This window comes from Scyliorhinus canicula, chromosome 12, assembly GCF_902713615.1.
Source record: "Scyliorhinus canicula chromosome 12, sScyCan1.1, whole genome shotgun sequence".
NCBI lineage: Eukaryota > Metazoa > Chordata > Chondrichthyes > Carcharhiniformes > Scyliorhinidae > Scyliorhinus > Scyliorhinus canicula.
Window position 1 is genome coordinate 62,591,149 of NC_052157.1, and position 16,503 is coordinate 62,607,651.

At 50.7% G+C, this 16,503-nt stretch overlaps 2 protein-coding genes across 2 annotated transcripts in view; one reads left to right on the top strand and one right to left on the bottom strand.

Annotated features, from left to right (window-relative positions):
- LOC119975234 overlaps positions 1 to 8,945 on the top strand; it is a 54,025-nt gene extending 45,080 nt beyond the window's left edge. Inside the window, exon 8 of the mRNA XM_038814891.1 lies at positions 8,789 to 8,945. Within this exon, the coding sequence (XP_038670819.1) occupies positions 8,789 to 8,870 (82 nt within the window). The 3' untranslated portion in view covers positions 8,871 to 8,945. The remainder of the gene's footprint in view (positions 1 to 8,788) is intronic.
- Positions 8,946 to 14,359: 5,414 nt separating this feature from the next.
- Positions 14,360 to 16,503, bottom strand: part of LOC119974266 (CD276 antigen homolog) — a 46,866-nt gene continuing 44,722 nt past the window's right edge. The window contains exon 8 of the mRNA XM_038813037.1: positions 14,360 to 14,753. Within this exon, the coding sequence (XP_038668965.1) occupies positions 14,716 to 14,753 (38 nt within the window). The 3' untranslated portion in view covers positions 14,360 to 14,715. The remainder of the gene's footprint in view (positions 14,754 to 16,503) is intronic.

The window sequence follows — 16,503 nt, forward strand, 5'->3', positions numbered from 1 at the left end:
CAGCGCCATGGTTCAGGGATGCTGAGCTGAAGACCCTCCTGGATGCCGTAGAGGAGAGAAGGATGACCCTGTACCCCGGCACGGGAAGAAGGCCACCAGGTGCTACCTTTTGGCGTGCCTGGCCGCAGGTGGCAGGTGGGGTCAGCGCCGTGGGCAATGCCGTCCGGATTGGCCAGCAGTGCCGGGAGAGCCTCCTCGACCTCAGGGCGGCCAGGGTGAGTTGGCACACAGTCGTCCCACACACCTGTAACCCTACCCCCTCCCCCACCCCCCCAAGGAGACAGCCAAACCCCCACCCTGCCCCAGATGCCAGCCGCAATGGCTGGGTGCCCTGGCCACTGATGCCATCATCTACCCAACCCCTGGGCTGCATGCGTCGGAACGTCGAACGGTGTCATTGTTTGTGTTGCCCCCCCCCTCCCCAGATGTGCTATTTGACTTTAGTGGCATCACAGTCATCTTTTCAGATTCTTTCGGGGGTGGCGGGTTAACGATGGGCAGCCTGAGCACTGACCCCCCCCCCCCCCCCCCCAGGAGAAGGCCGCACACAAGCGCCGGGTGCGGGAGATGACTGGAGGTAGTCCACCAGACCTGTGGCCCTCACTGTGATGGAGCAGAGGGCACTGCACGTGGTCGGAGGCCCGGAGGAAAGGGAGGTCACCGAGGTGGACGTCGGCAGCGGGTGAGCAATTGAGACCCTGCATAGTTGCGCATCCAATGACACGTGTGGACACTTCCCCCCCCCCCCCTCCCCCCCCTTACTGCCACCACCTCCCCACACACACCTCTCAGCCCACATCCCCTTGACCCCTGTTGTACCTTCTAAACCACAGTGTGTGTCTGTAACCCGTATACGGTGGACAAATGACCACAAGTTATTTTATACGGTAATAGTTTATTACCCGCACACACAGTGAACACACACGTACAAGTTGCACTCTAAACCAAGACACAAGAATGACCCTAACTTCATGTCCCGGTGACTGGCAAGTACAGAGCAGTTATGTCCGTATCTCCTTGGCTAGTGAAAGTATCACCGCTGTTGCCGTCGGTGATCAAGAAAGCGAATGGCGGAGCAGACTTGAGGGTCCGAATGGCCGCCTCCTGCGTTCAACCGCTATGTCCCGAGGCACCATCTGAGCTTTGTACATTTGGAAGCTGCAGCCCGTCTGTGTCCATGTGGTGCCAACTGTCCCATCGATCTGTTCGGACAATCATTTTGATTGCCCACATCCCTCACACCCAGCCTGTTATCCGCCGGTACCCTGTTGCCTGTCCCTGCTGCCAGAGGCACTGTTGGCTGGCAGTGCCCTCACTGGGGGCTGCCTTGGGTGTGGCCCTGGGTGTTAACCCGGTTGGTGGCTGTCGGTTAGATGGATGTTCAGTGCCGAAGGAAGGGGGTGCTGTGGCGGGGCAGGGGGGGGGGGGGGGGGGGGGGAGAGAGTAAGCGGGTATTCAGCAAGATGGCAGTCTATGCCTGGGCATTGCCCCAGGCCCAGGGCGGGCACCTCGGCTGCTCTGCCCACCCTTCCCCTCCCCCGGCCCTGGCAGGGCATGCCCGCCACTACCAGCCGATATCCGGGCACCGTTCGTATCTGTCCTCCACCTCTGGGAAGAACCTGCTCATTCAGGTTCTGGTCAAGTGGGAGTGTGTTCCATCTCTGCAGGTCCTTTTTAAGTTCCTCTGTCAGACTGGTCAGGTTCCATTTGTGGACCTATCCAGTCGTAGGCGATTTGGATCCTCAGGTAGCGGAATTTGTGTCGGGCCTATGTAAATGGCAGCCCCACCAGCTCTGCCCCTCTGCCTTTTTTTATTAAATAATTTTTATTCAAATTTTCACAAAAAAGAAAACAATAACAGAAAATTCTAAGAACAAAAAGAACAGAATCCCCCCCCGAAAGAGAAACAGTAAATTAACGCCCGTCGTTGGCAAAAAGCAGATATTCAACCCAAAACAAAGAGACAGCTCCCCCCCCCTCCCGGGTTGCTGCTGCTGCTGACCTTTTGATTTTACCGTTCTGCCAGGAGATCTAGGAATGGTTGCCATCTCCTGAAAAACCCCTGCTGCCCCTCTGCCTTGCGGGTTCACCGGGAAGATATCGCTTCAGGATGGGCAATAAATGCTGGTCCTAGCCAGTGACGCCAGATCCTGTGAAATAATAATTCTTTATCCCAAGAGGGATGTGAATATTTATGGAAACCTAGTTATTACAGTAACAGATTGACAGAACTATGGACACCCTAGGGATAGGAGAAGGTGGAGTCACAGAATGTCAACCGCAATCGTATTGGATTGCTGTTTGTTGGTGCTTACTATGCACTTTCTGGTTGCCGTATTTCCCAACATGACAATGGTGATTGCACTCCATAAAGGACCTCACTGGCTGCAAAGTTCTTAGAGAGATCCGGTGGTTATGAAAAGTGCTGTCTAACCTCGCTATCTAATATTTCTTGCTGCGAGGGGAATTGATTGCAAAGGGAGGGAGGTTATGTTTCAGATGTACATGGCATTGGTGAGACCACATCTGGAATATTGTCTACAGTATCTGTCTCATTATTTAAGGAAAGGTGTAAATGTATTAGAAACAGTTCAGAGATGATTTACTCGACTAATTCCAGGAATGGGTAGGTTGTCTGATGAGGAAAGGTTGGTGAGGTTAGGTTTGTATCCACTGTAGTTTAGAGTGAGAGGCAACTGGATCGAAACCTTTAAGATGCTGAGGGGGTGTTGGTATAGGGTGGATGTGGAGAGGATGTTTCCTACTACGGAGAATCTAGAACCCGGAGTCACTGTTTAAAAATAAGGCGTCACTCATCTAAGACAGATGAGGAGAAATATTTTTCTCTCTGATGGTCATGAATCTCTTGGAATGTTCTTCATCAAAAGGAAGGTTAATGGGAGTGGGATTTGATCAAAGTTTTTGAGGGAAACAGATAGGGGTGTTTAGAGAGAAACTACACTTGTTGGGGGCAGTCTGGGATGAAGGGGCGGAGTCAAAAATGAGAGGCCGACCTTTCAGGGGTGAAATTCTGGAAAGACTTCCACACACATAGGGTGGAAGAAGTTTGGAATTCATTGAATTTTTTTTTAAGGCAGCAGGAGATAATATCTTGATAAGCAAAGGGAGTGAAAGTGAGGGTTGAAATAAGACATGATCTTATTGAAAGGCGATGTAGGCTCCAGTGCCTGAGGGGCACACTCCTGTTCTAATTCATACAGAGTGTGAGTTTGAGATACCCCCAAAGACAAGTGGAGGAATTTCCTGCCACGTTTTCACAGAGGAAAACTGAACGGGGAGGACAGGGTTGCAATGGTCCACCAGGAGGGCGAGGGGAAAGACTTCAAAGGTCCCCGTGAAAAATTGTCCAGTGCAACAGCGACCTAGCAGAGTAAGACTTGCCTGGAGTATAAACACCAACAGGGATTGGTCAGGACAAATGGCCCGTTTATGTGTCCAAATACCCAGAAACCATGATAGGTAGAATTGGACAGGCTGCGGGGACAGTGGTTGGAAATAATCTGTGAGTGATGGGTCCTCAGAATGAGTAATGTGGAGGTGGGGGAAGTTCACTGATTCAGAGAATGGATCAACAGTGGTCCTCGGTAATTCCACTGAGGCCCGAGATTCAGCAAAAAGAGGAAGCTCCAAATGTCATTTTTATTCTCAACATCTCTCCTTGATGTGAGGAGCCACATCCTAAAAACAGTCAAGAACTGTTTCCCTGTCAGTACTCACGAATTAGAGAATCGAACACTGTCCCCGCTCATCCTCTCCGCATCAAACACATCCCAGGACAGGTACAGCAGGGGGTTAGATACAGAGTAAAGCTCCCTCTACACCATCGCCATCAAACATTCCCAGGACAGGTACAGCATGGAGTTAGATACAGAGTGAAGCTCCCTCTGCACTGTCGCCATCAAACACTCGCAGGACAGGTACAGCATGGAATTAGTGTAAAGCTCCCTCTACATTAGAGCTTTAAATGAAATAGTAGGAGGAGGGGGGGGGGGGGGGGGGGGTTCAGTTGTATGGAGAATTAGAAAATCAAAGTTAAATGAGAAGGTAGAAGTGCAGGTTAATGATGAGGCCTTTAAACCAGTTAAAGGAGCCAAGGGCTCAGGAGAGGTCAGTAAAGTTTTCAGACCACGTAATAGAACAGTGAGTAGGGAAGTTGACAAAAATCTCGCTTCAGACAAATATGAGAAGGGAAGTGGTCAATGCAGGACTGAGGGTGTTGTACCTAAATGCATGCAGTATACAGGACAAGGTAAATGAGCTTGTTGCGCAGATTGAAATTGGCTGGTCCGATGTGGGAATCACAGAGACAAGGGGGTTCAGGGCTGAGATTTAAAACATACAAGGATGTGTCTTAATGAAAGGACAGGCAGATGGGCAAAGGGGACAGGGTTGCATTGTTAGTAAGGGATGAAGTTAAATCGATAGCAAGATGTGGATATTGGATCAGAAGGCATAGAATCTCTGTGGGTAGAGTGGGGGGATTGCAAACGTAAAAAGGGCCTTATGTGAGTTATGTACAGGCCCCTACTAGTAATCAGGATGTGGGGCAGAAAATAAATCAAGAGATAGAAAAAGCATATTAGAAAGGCAATATTACAATAATCATGGGAAACTTCAATATGCAGGTGGAGTGGGAAAATCAGGTTGGTAGTGGATTCCAAGAAAAGGAATTTGTGGAATGTCTAAGGAGATGGTTTCTTGAAGCCGTTTGTGACAGCCCACTAGGGAACAGGCAATTCTGGATTTAGTGATGTGTAATGAGGCGGACCTGATTAGGGAACTTAAGGTGAAGGAACATTTAGGAGGCAGTGACCACAATATGATAAAATTTACCCTGCAGTTTAAGAGGGAGAAGCTGGAATCGGATATAACGACTTTACAAATGAATAAAGGTAACTACAAAGACATGAGAGATGAGCTGGCCAGAGTTGATTGGAAAAGGAGCCTAGCAGGGAAGATAGTGGACAGCAATGGCAGGAGTTTTTTTTTTCTGGGAGGCACAACAGAAATTAATCCTAAAGAGGAGGAAACATGCTAAGGGGAGGACAAGGCATCCATGGCTGACGAGGGAAGTCAAGGACAGCATTAAGAAAAATAAAAAGCATGCAATGTGGCAAAGATTAGTGGAAGCAAGAGGATTGGGAAGCCTTTAAAGACGAGCAGAGGGGCAGCACAGTGGTTAGCACTGCTGCCTCACGACGCCAAGGACCTGGTTTCAATCTTGGCCCGGGTCACTGCTCATTTGGAGTTTGCACATTCTCCCCGTGTCGGTGTTGCTCTCAGCCCCTCAACCTAAACATGTGCAGGATAGGTGGATTGGCCACGCTAAATTGCCCTTTAATTGAGGGAGAAAAAAGAATTGGGTACTCTGAATTTATTTTTTCAAAAGCGAGCAGAGGACAACCAAGAAATCAATAAGGGGGGACTAGATGAAATATGAGTGTAAGCTAGCTCGTAATATAAAATATTATAATTTAATAGAATAATATAGAAAAATAATATGAGTTTTTTTCGATATGTAAAAGGTAAGAGATAGGCAAGAATAGACATTGGACCAGTGGAAAATGAGGCTGGAGAAGTAGTAATAGGAAATGCCAGAGGAACTGAATAGTTACTTTGCATCAGTCATCACGGTGGAAGACACCAGTGGGATACCAGAACTCCAGGATAATAAGGCAGAAGAGTGTAGTGGCCTTTACTAAGGAGAAGGTTCTGGTGAAACTCAAAGGTCTGAAGGTGGATAAATAACCTGGACCGGATGGACTCCACCCCAGAGTTCTAAAGGAGATAGCGGAGGTGATTGTGGAGGCTTTGGTGGTAATCTTTCAGGAGTCACTGGAGGCAGGAATGGTCCCAGAGGACTGGAAAATGGTTATTCTAACACCCCTGATTAAGAAGGGAGGGAGGCAAAAGACGGGAAATTATAGGCCGGCTAGCCTGACTTTGATCATTGGTAAGATTTTAGAGTCCATTATGAAAGATGAGATTGTGGAGTACTTTGAAGTGCATGTTAAAATAGAACTGAGTAAGCATGGCTTCATCAAGGGGAAGTTATGTCTGACAAATCTGATAGAATTCTTTGAGGAGGTAAGAAGGAAGTTAGACAAAGAGAACCAGTGGACGTGATCTATTTAGATTTGCAGTAGGTCTTTGACAAGATGCCATAGAGGAGAGTCCATGGTGTGAAGGGTAAGATACTGGCATGGATTGGCTGACTCCAGAAGGCAGAGAGTGGGGATAAAGGAGCCTTTTTCAGGATGGCAGCCAGTAACTAGTGGTGCACCTTAGGGGTCGGTGTTGGGACCACAACTTTTCACAATATACATTAATGGTCTGGAAGAAGGAACTGAAGGCACTGTTGCTGAGTTTGCAGATGATACAAAGATATGCAGAGAGACAGGGAGCATTGAGGAAGAAGGGGTCTTGCAGAAGGACTTAGACAGACTAGGAGAGTGGGCAAAGAAGTGGCAGATGGAATACAATGTGGAAAAGTGTGAGGTTATGAACTTTAAAAAGAATGGAGGCACACATTTTATTGAGGTTTTTTTTTGGCATTGTAACAGCAGCAATATAAACAATGTACATAAAAATATAAACATAGCGCAAATACCACCTCCCTCCCCCACAGGTCCCACCATTAATTAACCCCCTAATCTACGCTAACCTAACCCCTCCCTTCTGCTGACGATTCTCTGCGAAGTCGTCGATGGATGGTTGCCACCTCTGGGCGAACCCTAACAATGACCCTTACATTGCGAACTTAATTTTCTCCAGGCAGAGGAAGCCAGCCATGTACGATAGCCAGGTCTCCGACTTCGGGGGCTTTCAGTCCCTCCATGCTAGTAATATCCCGCCTCCGGGCTACCAGCAAGCAAAGGCCAGAATGTCTGCCTCTTTCTCTTCCTGGATTCCCGGATCCTGCGACATCCCGAAAATCGCCACCTCTGGACTCAATGCCACCCTTGTTGTTAATACCTTGGACATGACGTCAGCAAACCCCTGCAAAAATCCCCTTAGCTTTGGACATGCCCAGAACATGTGAACATGGCTCGCTGGTCCTCCCGCACATTTTGCGCACTTATCTTCCACCCGAAAGAATTTGCTCATCCGGGCCACTGTCATGCAAACCCGGTGACCGACCTTGAATTGAATCAGGCTGAGTCTGGCACAAATTGCGGTCGTGTTGACTCTACTCAACGCGCCCTCCTCTATCTCTCCCCCCCGGCTCCTCCTCCCACTTTTCCTTCAGCTCTTCTTCTGCGTCTCCTCTGATCCCATAAGCTCCTTATAAATCCTCATACTCGGAAAGCTCCCCTCTATAATCATATCCCCCCCATCCTCGCAATCCCTGCTCTCCGTCACCCTCTGAACCCGCCATCCACCCTCCCTGGGGCAAACCGGTGATCATTACAGATTGGGGACCAGACCGACACTCCCACTGCTCCCACGTCTCCTCCATTGCCCCCAGACTCTGAAGGCCGTCATCACCACGGGGCTGGTGGAGTACTGCACCGGCGGGAACGACCGAGGCGCAGATACTAGTGCCCCCAAACTTGGGCCCATGCAAGAAGTCACCTCCATACGCACCCATGCCGACCCCCCCCCCCCCCCCCCCCCCCAAATACATCAGCCACTTCCTAATCATGGCTATGTTAGCCGCCCAGTAATTAATTGCTAAAGTTCAGCAGCGCCAGCCCGCCCTCTCCCCGACTCTGCTCAAGAATTACCCTCCTCACTCACGGGGACTGCTGTAACTTTATTGACCCGCTTAAAAAAGGACCACGGAATGAAGATAGGGAGACATTGAAATACAAACAGGAATCTCGGGAGGACTGTCATTTTCACCGTTTGGACTCTGCCCGCTAGAGACAATGGGAGCGCATCCCATCTCTGGAAATCCTCCTTCATCTGATCCACCAACCGGGCCAAGTTCAATTTGGAACTCTTTGTCGCAGAAGGCAGTGGAGGCCAAATCACTGAGTGTCTTTGAGACAGAGATAGATAGGGTCTTGATTAATAAGGGGATCAAAGGTTATGAGAAGAAGGCAGGAGAATGGGGATGAGAAAAATATCAGCCATGATTGAATGGAGGAGCAGGAATGGGGAAGCACAAGTGGATAGCACTGTGGCTTCACAGCGCCAGGGTCCCAGGTTCGATTCCCCGCTGTGTCACTGTCTGTACGGAGTTTGCATGTTCTCCCCGTATCTGCGTGGGTTTCCTCCGGTATCCTCCCACAGTCCAAAGACGTGCAGGTTAGGTGTATTGGCCATGATAAATTGAACTTAGTGACCAAAAAAAAAGGTTAGCAGAGGTTATTGGTTTACAGGGATAGGGTGGAAGTGAGGGCTTAAGTGGGTCAGTGCAGACTCGATGGGCCGAATGGCCTCCTTCTGCACTACATGTTCTATGATGGGCTGAGCGGCATAAATCTGCTCCCATGTCTTATGGTCTTACACTGCCCCCATCAAAAATTCCAAGGACAGGTACAGCCTGAAGTTAGATACAGAGTAAAGCTCCCTCTATACTATCCTTATCATTGCAAATCTCTTGGAATGCAGGAGACACTTCATAGAATCATGGAATGTCTTTGCCCCATAATTTCCAGCTTGGCTGTTCTTATTGGGTTGGTGCGACTGTGATTGGAGCCATTGTTGCTGGTAGCTGTGTACATCAATTGTAACTGGCTTGAGATTGAGGTTTAGGGGTGGGGGATAAGCTATGGACCTTGGAGGTAAAGATTTGATGCACCATTCTGCCTAAATGCAGGTCTCTTATCTCCATTTCTGATACTCCGGATGAAATATGCTTGCCGAATACTGTACAAGAATTGAATATCAATTCGCTGTGAACTCACACCCTTGGAGACGAACATAGGAATGAGGAGCAGGAGGCGTCCACTCAGCCGCTCGTGCTTGCTGCCACATTCAATAAGATTGTGTCTGATCTGATTGTGATCCCTGTGGTGAATGTGATTCACACTATATATAGTTGCCAATATCACTGCATTTATATATGCTCGTTATCTACCCACTGTAAGTGCAGTTGCACTATCCGACCACCAGGGGGAGTCACTCTGGGAGTACGCGAGAGTTTGTACTGGGCTCCTCCCTTGGCTCCGCCCTGGACTCCTCCCCCTGGGACCGATGTATAAAGATCAGTGCCTTAGAGCCAGCCTGCCATTTCACCTGAAGTTCAACGACGAATAGACTGGCTCTATTGTAAGTGTATTAAAGCCTCTGTTCAGATCCAACTACACGTGTTCGCTGAATTGATGGTTCCATCAATTTAATACACTTAAGAAGCTGCCGAAGTAAAGCATGGAATCTGCTCTAAAACCAGGACGTCTAGAACTCGATCTGCCGGATGCAGAGGCGAAAGAAACCTGCCACTGGCTGAAATGTTTTAAGGCCTACCTGGCCGAAATCAGCACCGCTGAAACTACGGAGGAACAAAAGCTCAGCCTACTGCACACGAGGGTAAGCCACAGAATTTCTACACAATTAAATCCAGCCGGTTCCTACACCGCTGCGCTGGCAATTCTGGACAAAATGTATATTAGGCCCATGAACGAGGTCTTTGCCCGCCATGTGTTCACGACTCGCCGACAACGGGTTACTGAAACTTTAGCTGAATTTGCACGCGAGTTGAACAATCTCTCAAATGACTGCAATTACCAGGCCGTAACCGTGGCCGAACATAGGGAGCTTGCTGTGCGGGATTTTTTGTAGCGGGCCTTTGATCTAGCTATGTACGCCAGAGACTATTAGGAAATGGGGCCCAGGGCATAGAGACTACCGTAGAGGCTGCTATCACGATGGAAGTTTCCTTCCGCAGCCTTAACTCGTTTCCCGCGGACCCCGCATGGGCCCCCCACCTGAGGACCCCCCAAGCCTGTGCCGCAAGTCCCCCCAGCTATCGCGCTGCCACAGCCGGTCCTACTGTCCCAGTCAACTACTCAAACTATCCAGCTGCTCGGCTAATTACTCAGCTCCCCCAGCCAGCTCGCCAAACCAGTTATTCAACTGCTCCAGCCTGCCACTTTTGTGGACAAAGCCAGCACCTGCGGCAGCACTGCTCAGCCCGATCCACGACCTGCAGCAACTGCGGGAAGAAAGGCCACTATGCTAAAGTGTGCCTCGGCAGAAGGGCCCCAGCCCTCAACACCCCAACAGTCCAAAAACATCGCCCCCAGCACCAGCAGGCCCGCGGGGCCCGAAACGCTGCGGCCTATGCTCAGGCTCCGCCCCCTCCCGCCACGTGCAATCCATGGGGGCCGCCATCTTGGCAAACCTCCACCATGCGGCCGGCCACGTGCGATTCATGGGGGCCGCCATCTTGGACACCATTTCATCACCACCCTCCATGTGCGATCCACGGGGCCTAGCTGCATCCCCAGACTCAAACAGCTCATCGGAGGAGTACGACCTCCCCAGGCAATCACCACATGGCCCGCAACTCAGCTCAGTGTTCCTGCATCAAGCTCGGCGTCTACTCGACAGGACGCCCGATCGGAAGAATTCGACTCCCCAGGGCACCCACCACGCGGCCCGCAACTCATCACGGTCACCCTCGACCAATCTCGCCCCAAGCATCTGAGAAATTCGATGATGGAGGTCCAGATCAACGGGTACAACAAGTCGTGCCTCTTCGACTCCGGGAGCACAGAGAGCTTCATACACCCAGAGCTGGTAAGACGCTGTTCCCTCCCTATTTATCCCGTCAACCAAACTATCGCCCTCGCTTCGGGCTCCCATTCCATCCAAATCCAAGGCCGCACTACAGCAACGCTAACGATTTGAGGCGCTAGCTATTCCAAATTTAAACTGTATGTCTTGCCCGACCTCTGCGCGCCACTCCTCTTAGGCTTGGATTTCCAATGTAAGCTCAAGAGTCTCACCCTCAGCTTCGGAGGGTCCCTGCCCCCACTCACTATCTGCAGCCTCGCCACGCTGCGCATCGCCCCCCCTCCTCTCTTCGCCAACCTCACCCCGGATTGCAAACCGGTAGCCACCCGCAGCAGACGGTACAGCCTGCAGGATAGGGTATTTATCAGAACGGAGGTCCGAAGGCTGCTCAGTGAGGGGATCATAGAGGCCAGTAACAGTCCCTGGAGAGCTCAGGTGGTGGTCATCAAGACTGGGGAAAAATTCCGCATGGTCATCGATTATAGCCAGACCATCAATCGCTTTACGCTCCTAGACGCGTATCCCCTCCCCAGAATCACAGACATGGTAAATCAGATCGCCCAATATCGGGTATTTTCCACGGTGGATCTGAAGTCTGCATACCACCAGCTCCCAAGCCGCCCGGAGGACCGCCACTACACGGCGTTGGAGGCCGATGGCCGCCTCTTCCATTTCCTCCGGGTTCCCTTCAGCGTCACTAACAGGGTTTCGGTGTTCCAACGAGCAATGGACCGAATGGTAGACCAGTACGGGCTGCGGGCCACGTTTCCGTATCTGGATAATGTTACCATCTGCGGCCATGACCAGCAGTACCACGACGCCAACCTCCACCGTTTTCTCCAGACGGCCCAAAAATTAAACCGTACATATAACAAGGAGAAATGAGTGTTCCGCACAAACAGACTAGCCATCCTCGGCTACGTCGTGGAGAACGGAGTCCTGGGCCCAGACCCGGACCGCCCCTCCCCCTCCCCCAAGGCCCTCAAACGGTGCTTGGGGCTCTTTTCGTACTACGCCCAGTGGTCCCCCAATATGCGGACAAAGCCCGCCCAGCCGTCAGCTGCATCAGGGACGACATCGCCAAAGCAGCCATGCGGGCGGTGGATGAATCCACTCCCTTTCAGGTTGAGAGCGACGCCTCAGAAGTAGCACTAGCAGCCACTTTAAACCAAGCAGGGTGGCCCATTGCATTTTTCCCCCGTACCCTATCCGCTTCAGAACTCCGACACTCCTCAGTGTCAAGCACAAGCCATCGTGGAGGCTGTCCGACACTGGAGGCACTACCTCGCAGGTAGGAGGTTTACCCTCATTACCGACCAATGGTCGGTCGCCTTCATGTTCGACAACTCGCAAAGGGGCAAAATAAAAAATGACAAAATTCTTCGGTGGAGGATTGAACTCTCCACCTACAATTAGGATATCAAATATCAACCGGGGAAGCTCAACGAGCCCCCGGATGCCCTATCCCGCGGGACATGCGCCAGCGCGCAAATCAGCCGCCTAAAAGCCATCCACGATGACCTCTGCCACCCAGGGGTCACCCGGCTCGCCCACTACATCAGAGCCCGAAACCTGCCTTTCTCCAATGAGGAGGTAAAAACGGTCAGCAGGGACTGCCCGATCTGTGCGGAGTGCAAACAGCACTTCTATAGACCAAACAGGGGTCACCTGGTCAAGGCTTCTAGGCCCTTTGAACGCCTTGCGATCGATTTCAAAGGGCCACTCCCTTCCTCTAACAAAAACATTTACTTCCTTAACATTATTGACGAGTTCTCCAGATTCCCCTTCGCCATCCCATGCCCCGATATGACCTCCCACACAGTCATTAGGGCCCTGCATAGTGTCTTCACCCTGTTCGGTTTCCCCAGCTACGTGCACAGCGACCGGGGTGCGTCCTTTATGAGTGATGAACTGCGTCAGTACCTGCTCGACAAGGGCATCGCCTCGAGCAGAACTACCAGTTACAACCCCAGGGGGAACGGACAGGTGGAGAGGGAGAACGCGACGGTCTGGAAGACCATCCTACTGACCCTCAGGTCTAGGAACCTCCAAGTTTCCCAATGGCAGGAAGTCCTCCCTGACGCGCTCCACGCAATTAGATCCCTCCTGTGTACAGCAACCAACCAAACCCCCCACGAGCGGCTCTTCATTTTTTCCAGGGGCACTACCACAGGGGTCTCACATCGGGCGTGGCTGAGGACACCAGGCCCGGTCCTCCTGAGGAAGCACGTCAGGGGGCACAAAACTGACCCCCTTGTTGAAAAGGTGCGCCTCCTCCATTCCAACCCCCAGTACGCATTCGTGGAGTTCCCGGATGGTCGCCAGGACACAGTATCCCTCCGGGACCTGGCACCCGCTGGATCCAGCCCCCCATCTACCCCCACCGAGGAACTCCTTTCCCCGTTCCCTATGCGGCCGCCCCCTTGCGCCCCCGATTCTGCGAGCTCACCCCACCAGTCCCGAGTGCCAGCACCAGCCCCCCCCCCCCCCCCCCCCCCCGAGTCTCCATTCGAGCAGGAGGTGTATGAGGCTCGGACAAGACTCGCCCCGGAGCCAGCAACTGTACCCCAGACCTCAACGCCCGCCCAGCCACCGCAAGAGGCTGCAACCCCGGTGCTCCGCAGATCAAAACGGACAATTCGTCCACCGGACAGACTGACTCTTTGAGCCATCACCCCCGCCGGACTTGATTTTTTAAACAGGGGGTGAATGTGGTGAATGTGATTCACACTATATATAGTTGCCAATATCACTCCATGTATATATGTTCGTTATCTACCCATTGTAAGTGCAGTTGCACTATCCGACCACCAGGGGGAAGCCGCTCTGGGAGTATGCGAGAGTTTGTACTGGGCTCCTCCCTTGGCTCCGCCCAGGACTCCTCCCCCTGGGACCGATGTATAAAGATCAGTGCCTTAGAGCCAGCCTGCCAGTTCACCTGAAGTTGAACGAAGAATAGGCTGGCTCTATTGTAAATGTATTAAAGCCTCTGTTCAGATCCAACTACATGTGTTTGCTGAATTGATGATTCCATCAATCCCAGCCCCCACGTTCCTGCCTCACTCCTGATAACCTTTCACCCCCCCCCCTTGTTAATCAAGAATCTATCCAGCTCTGCCTGAAAAATATTTAAATATTCTGCTTCCACTGCCTTTTGAGGAAGAAAGTTCCAGAGACTTGACCCTGTGAATAAATTCCTCCTCATCTGCCTTAAATGAACAACCCTTATTTCTAAACAATGACTCCGAGTTCTAGATTCTCAAACATGGTACCAGATTCATTCCAAACAGTTAAAGATAATCATTTATTAATATATTCACGATTATTATTTATGTACAAAGGCTACAGCCTGCTGTAGGGCTCTTTCAACATTTACAGGATTTCATAGCAGCAGAAGGAGGCCATTGGGCCCATCATGTGTATCTTGGCTCTTTGAACGATCTTTCCAATTTGTCCTCACTCACTCTTCTTGCTCTTTCCACTCAGTTCAGCAAATCTTTCCCCTTCCAGTATTTATCCAGTATCTCAGCCTAGATTTGTGAGCCTAGATGTGCTATTTGACTTAAGTGGCATCACGGTCATCTTTTCGGGGGTGGCGGATTAATGATGGGCAGCCTGAGCAGACTCCTCACCCCCCCCCCCCCCCCCCCCAACCCAGTGACGATCAGTGGCATCTGTAACAGGTCAATTGCAGCCCACCCTTCTCCAACCCCCCATCCGCTCCCACCAGGGACCTGCTCGGTTATCTTCCTGTACCTACGGCTGTTCGACTAATGGAGGGTGTTGCAGGATGGATAACGCAAAGGCCCGGGGCGTGATGAACCTCTCCACGTTCAGCATTGGGGTCGCCATTGGTCTGATGCAGCCAGAAAACGTCCCAGGTCTGTCTCTATTACCTATCCCAAACTCCCCGCCAGGGGGCAGTCCATCTATCACTTCCTGTGTGGAGGGGAAGTGAAGAATCATGTCCATTGCCACCAGAGGGGCGGCCCTTAGTGAAGACCAAGATCACACACAATTCTTGTTCTGGTTCATCTTCTCCATTTCTGAAAGAAAGGAAGACAGGATTTTTACAATGAGGTCCAATACTCCATTGTGCTTTTGTACAGCAGCCTCGTCCCGAACCCCCCCCCCCCCCCCCTCGAATTCCTAGGTGCATCATTCACACGTTTAGTCTAGCCTTCCTAAATTCAATGTTAGAAACAGGACTCTGTAACACGAGAAACGCAGGAGCAACAGGAGGCCCCAATCAGCTCCTTCGAGGATGTCACACAGGAACAGGAGGAGGCCCCATTCAGTCCCTTTGAGCCTGTTATGCAGAAACAGGAGAATCCCCCATTCAATCGCTCAAGTCTGTTACACAGGAACAGGTGGATGCCCTATTCAGCTCCCTTGCGCTTGTTACTCAGGAACAGGATGAAGCCATTCTGCCCCTCAAGGCTGTTCCTCCACTCAGAGATCAGGGCTGATCTGTGATCTCTCCATTTACCCAGTGTCCCCGAATACCTTTTGATAATAAGAATCACTCAATCTCAAATTGAAAATGAACGATTGGATCAGTCTATGTGGGGAGAGAATTCCAAACTTCTCCCAATGTGTGTGGAAGTTTGTCTACAATTTCACTCCTGAAAGGTCGACCTGACCTTCTTAGACTCTGTCCCCCTTGTCACACTCTTTCCCCCTTGTCCGAGACTTGCCCCAACAGCTGTAAATAGTTTCTCCCTACCCACCCCTGTCTGTTCCCCATATTATCTAAAAAAAAACTTTGATCCAATCCCACCCCCCTTAACCATCACAATTCCAGGGATTACTAGCTTTGTGATTAATCTTCCTTTTCAATTTTTAAAATACACATATTTTTTCATATAACTAATATACATAACATAAACAATCATTCAATAATAAAATAAACAAACTACAATTCTTCTCATTTGAGATTTTTTCTCTTATTTCTATTAAAACAATTCCCTTCCCCCCCCCCCCCCCCCCCCCCCCACCTTATCCCATCTCCCTTAACCCCCTTCTTCACCTGCTGGCAACAAATAGTGAATAGAAACAAGAACAGCTTCTATCTCATCTAGAATTTCCCATCTGAGCCATGAAGATCAAACTTAATTTGTTCAAGTTTAAGGAATTCCACAACATCCCCCAACCATGCCAATATTTTTGGCGGATAATTTCCAGTCTTACAAAATCTGTATGCGGACAATCAGTGTGGCCAAGGCCACCGCATCGGCTCTTTTCCCTTGTGTTAGTCCAGGTATTTCTTTTAAAATAATTTTAATTCAAATTTTCAACAAATTTTAACCTACAGAACAAAGAAAAAACAGTAACCCCCCACCCCCCCGGTACAAAAGCAATAAATTAACAAAAATAATGAGCTTGAAAACATGAAACCCATCCCCCATAGCGAACAAGTAATCCCCCCCAATCCCGAGTTGCTGCTGAAGTTAACCACCCCCTAATGCTCCGCCAGGAAGTCTAGAAACGGCTGCCACCGCCGAAAGAACCCTTGCACCGACCCCCTGGGGGCAAACTTGACCCTCTCCAGTTTGATGAACCCAGCCATGTCGTTGATCCAGGATTCCGCACTTGGGGGCTTCGCATCCTTCCACTGTAAAAGAATCCTGCGCCGGGCTACCAGGGACACAAAGGCCAGAATACCGGCCTCTTTCGCCTCCTGCACTCCCGGCTCCGATGCTACCCCGAAAATTGCGAGCCCCCAGCCCGGCTCCACCCCGGAGCCAACCACCCTTGACAAGGTCCCCGCAACACCCCTCCAAAAACCCTCCAACG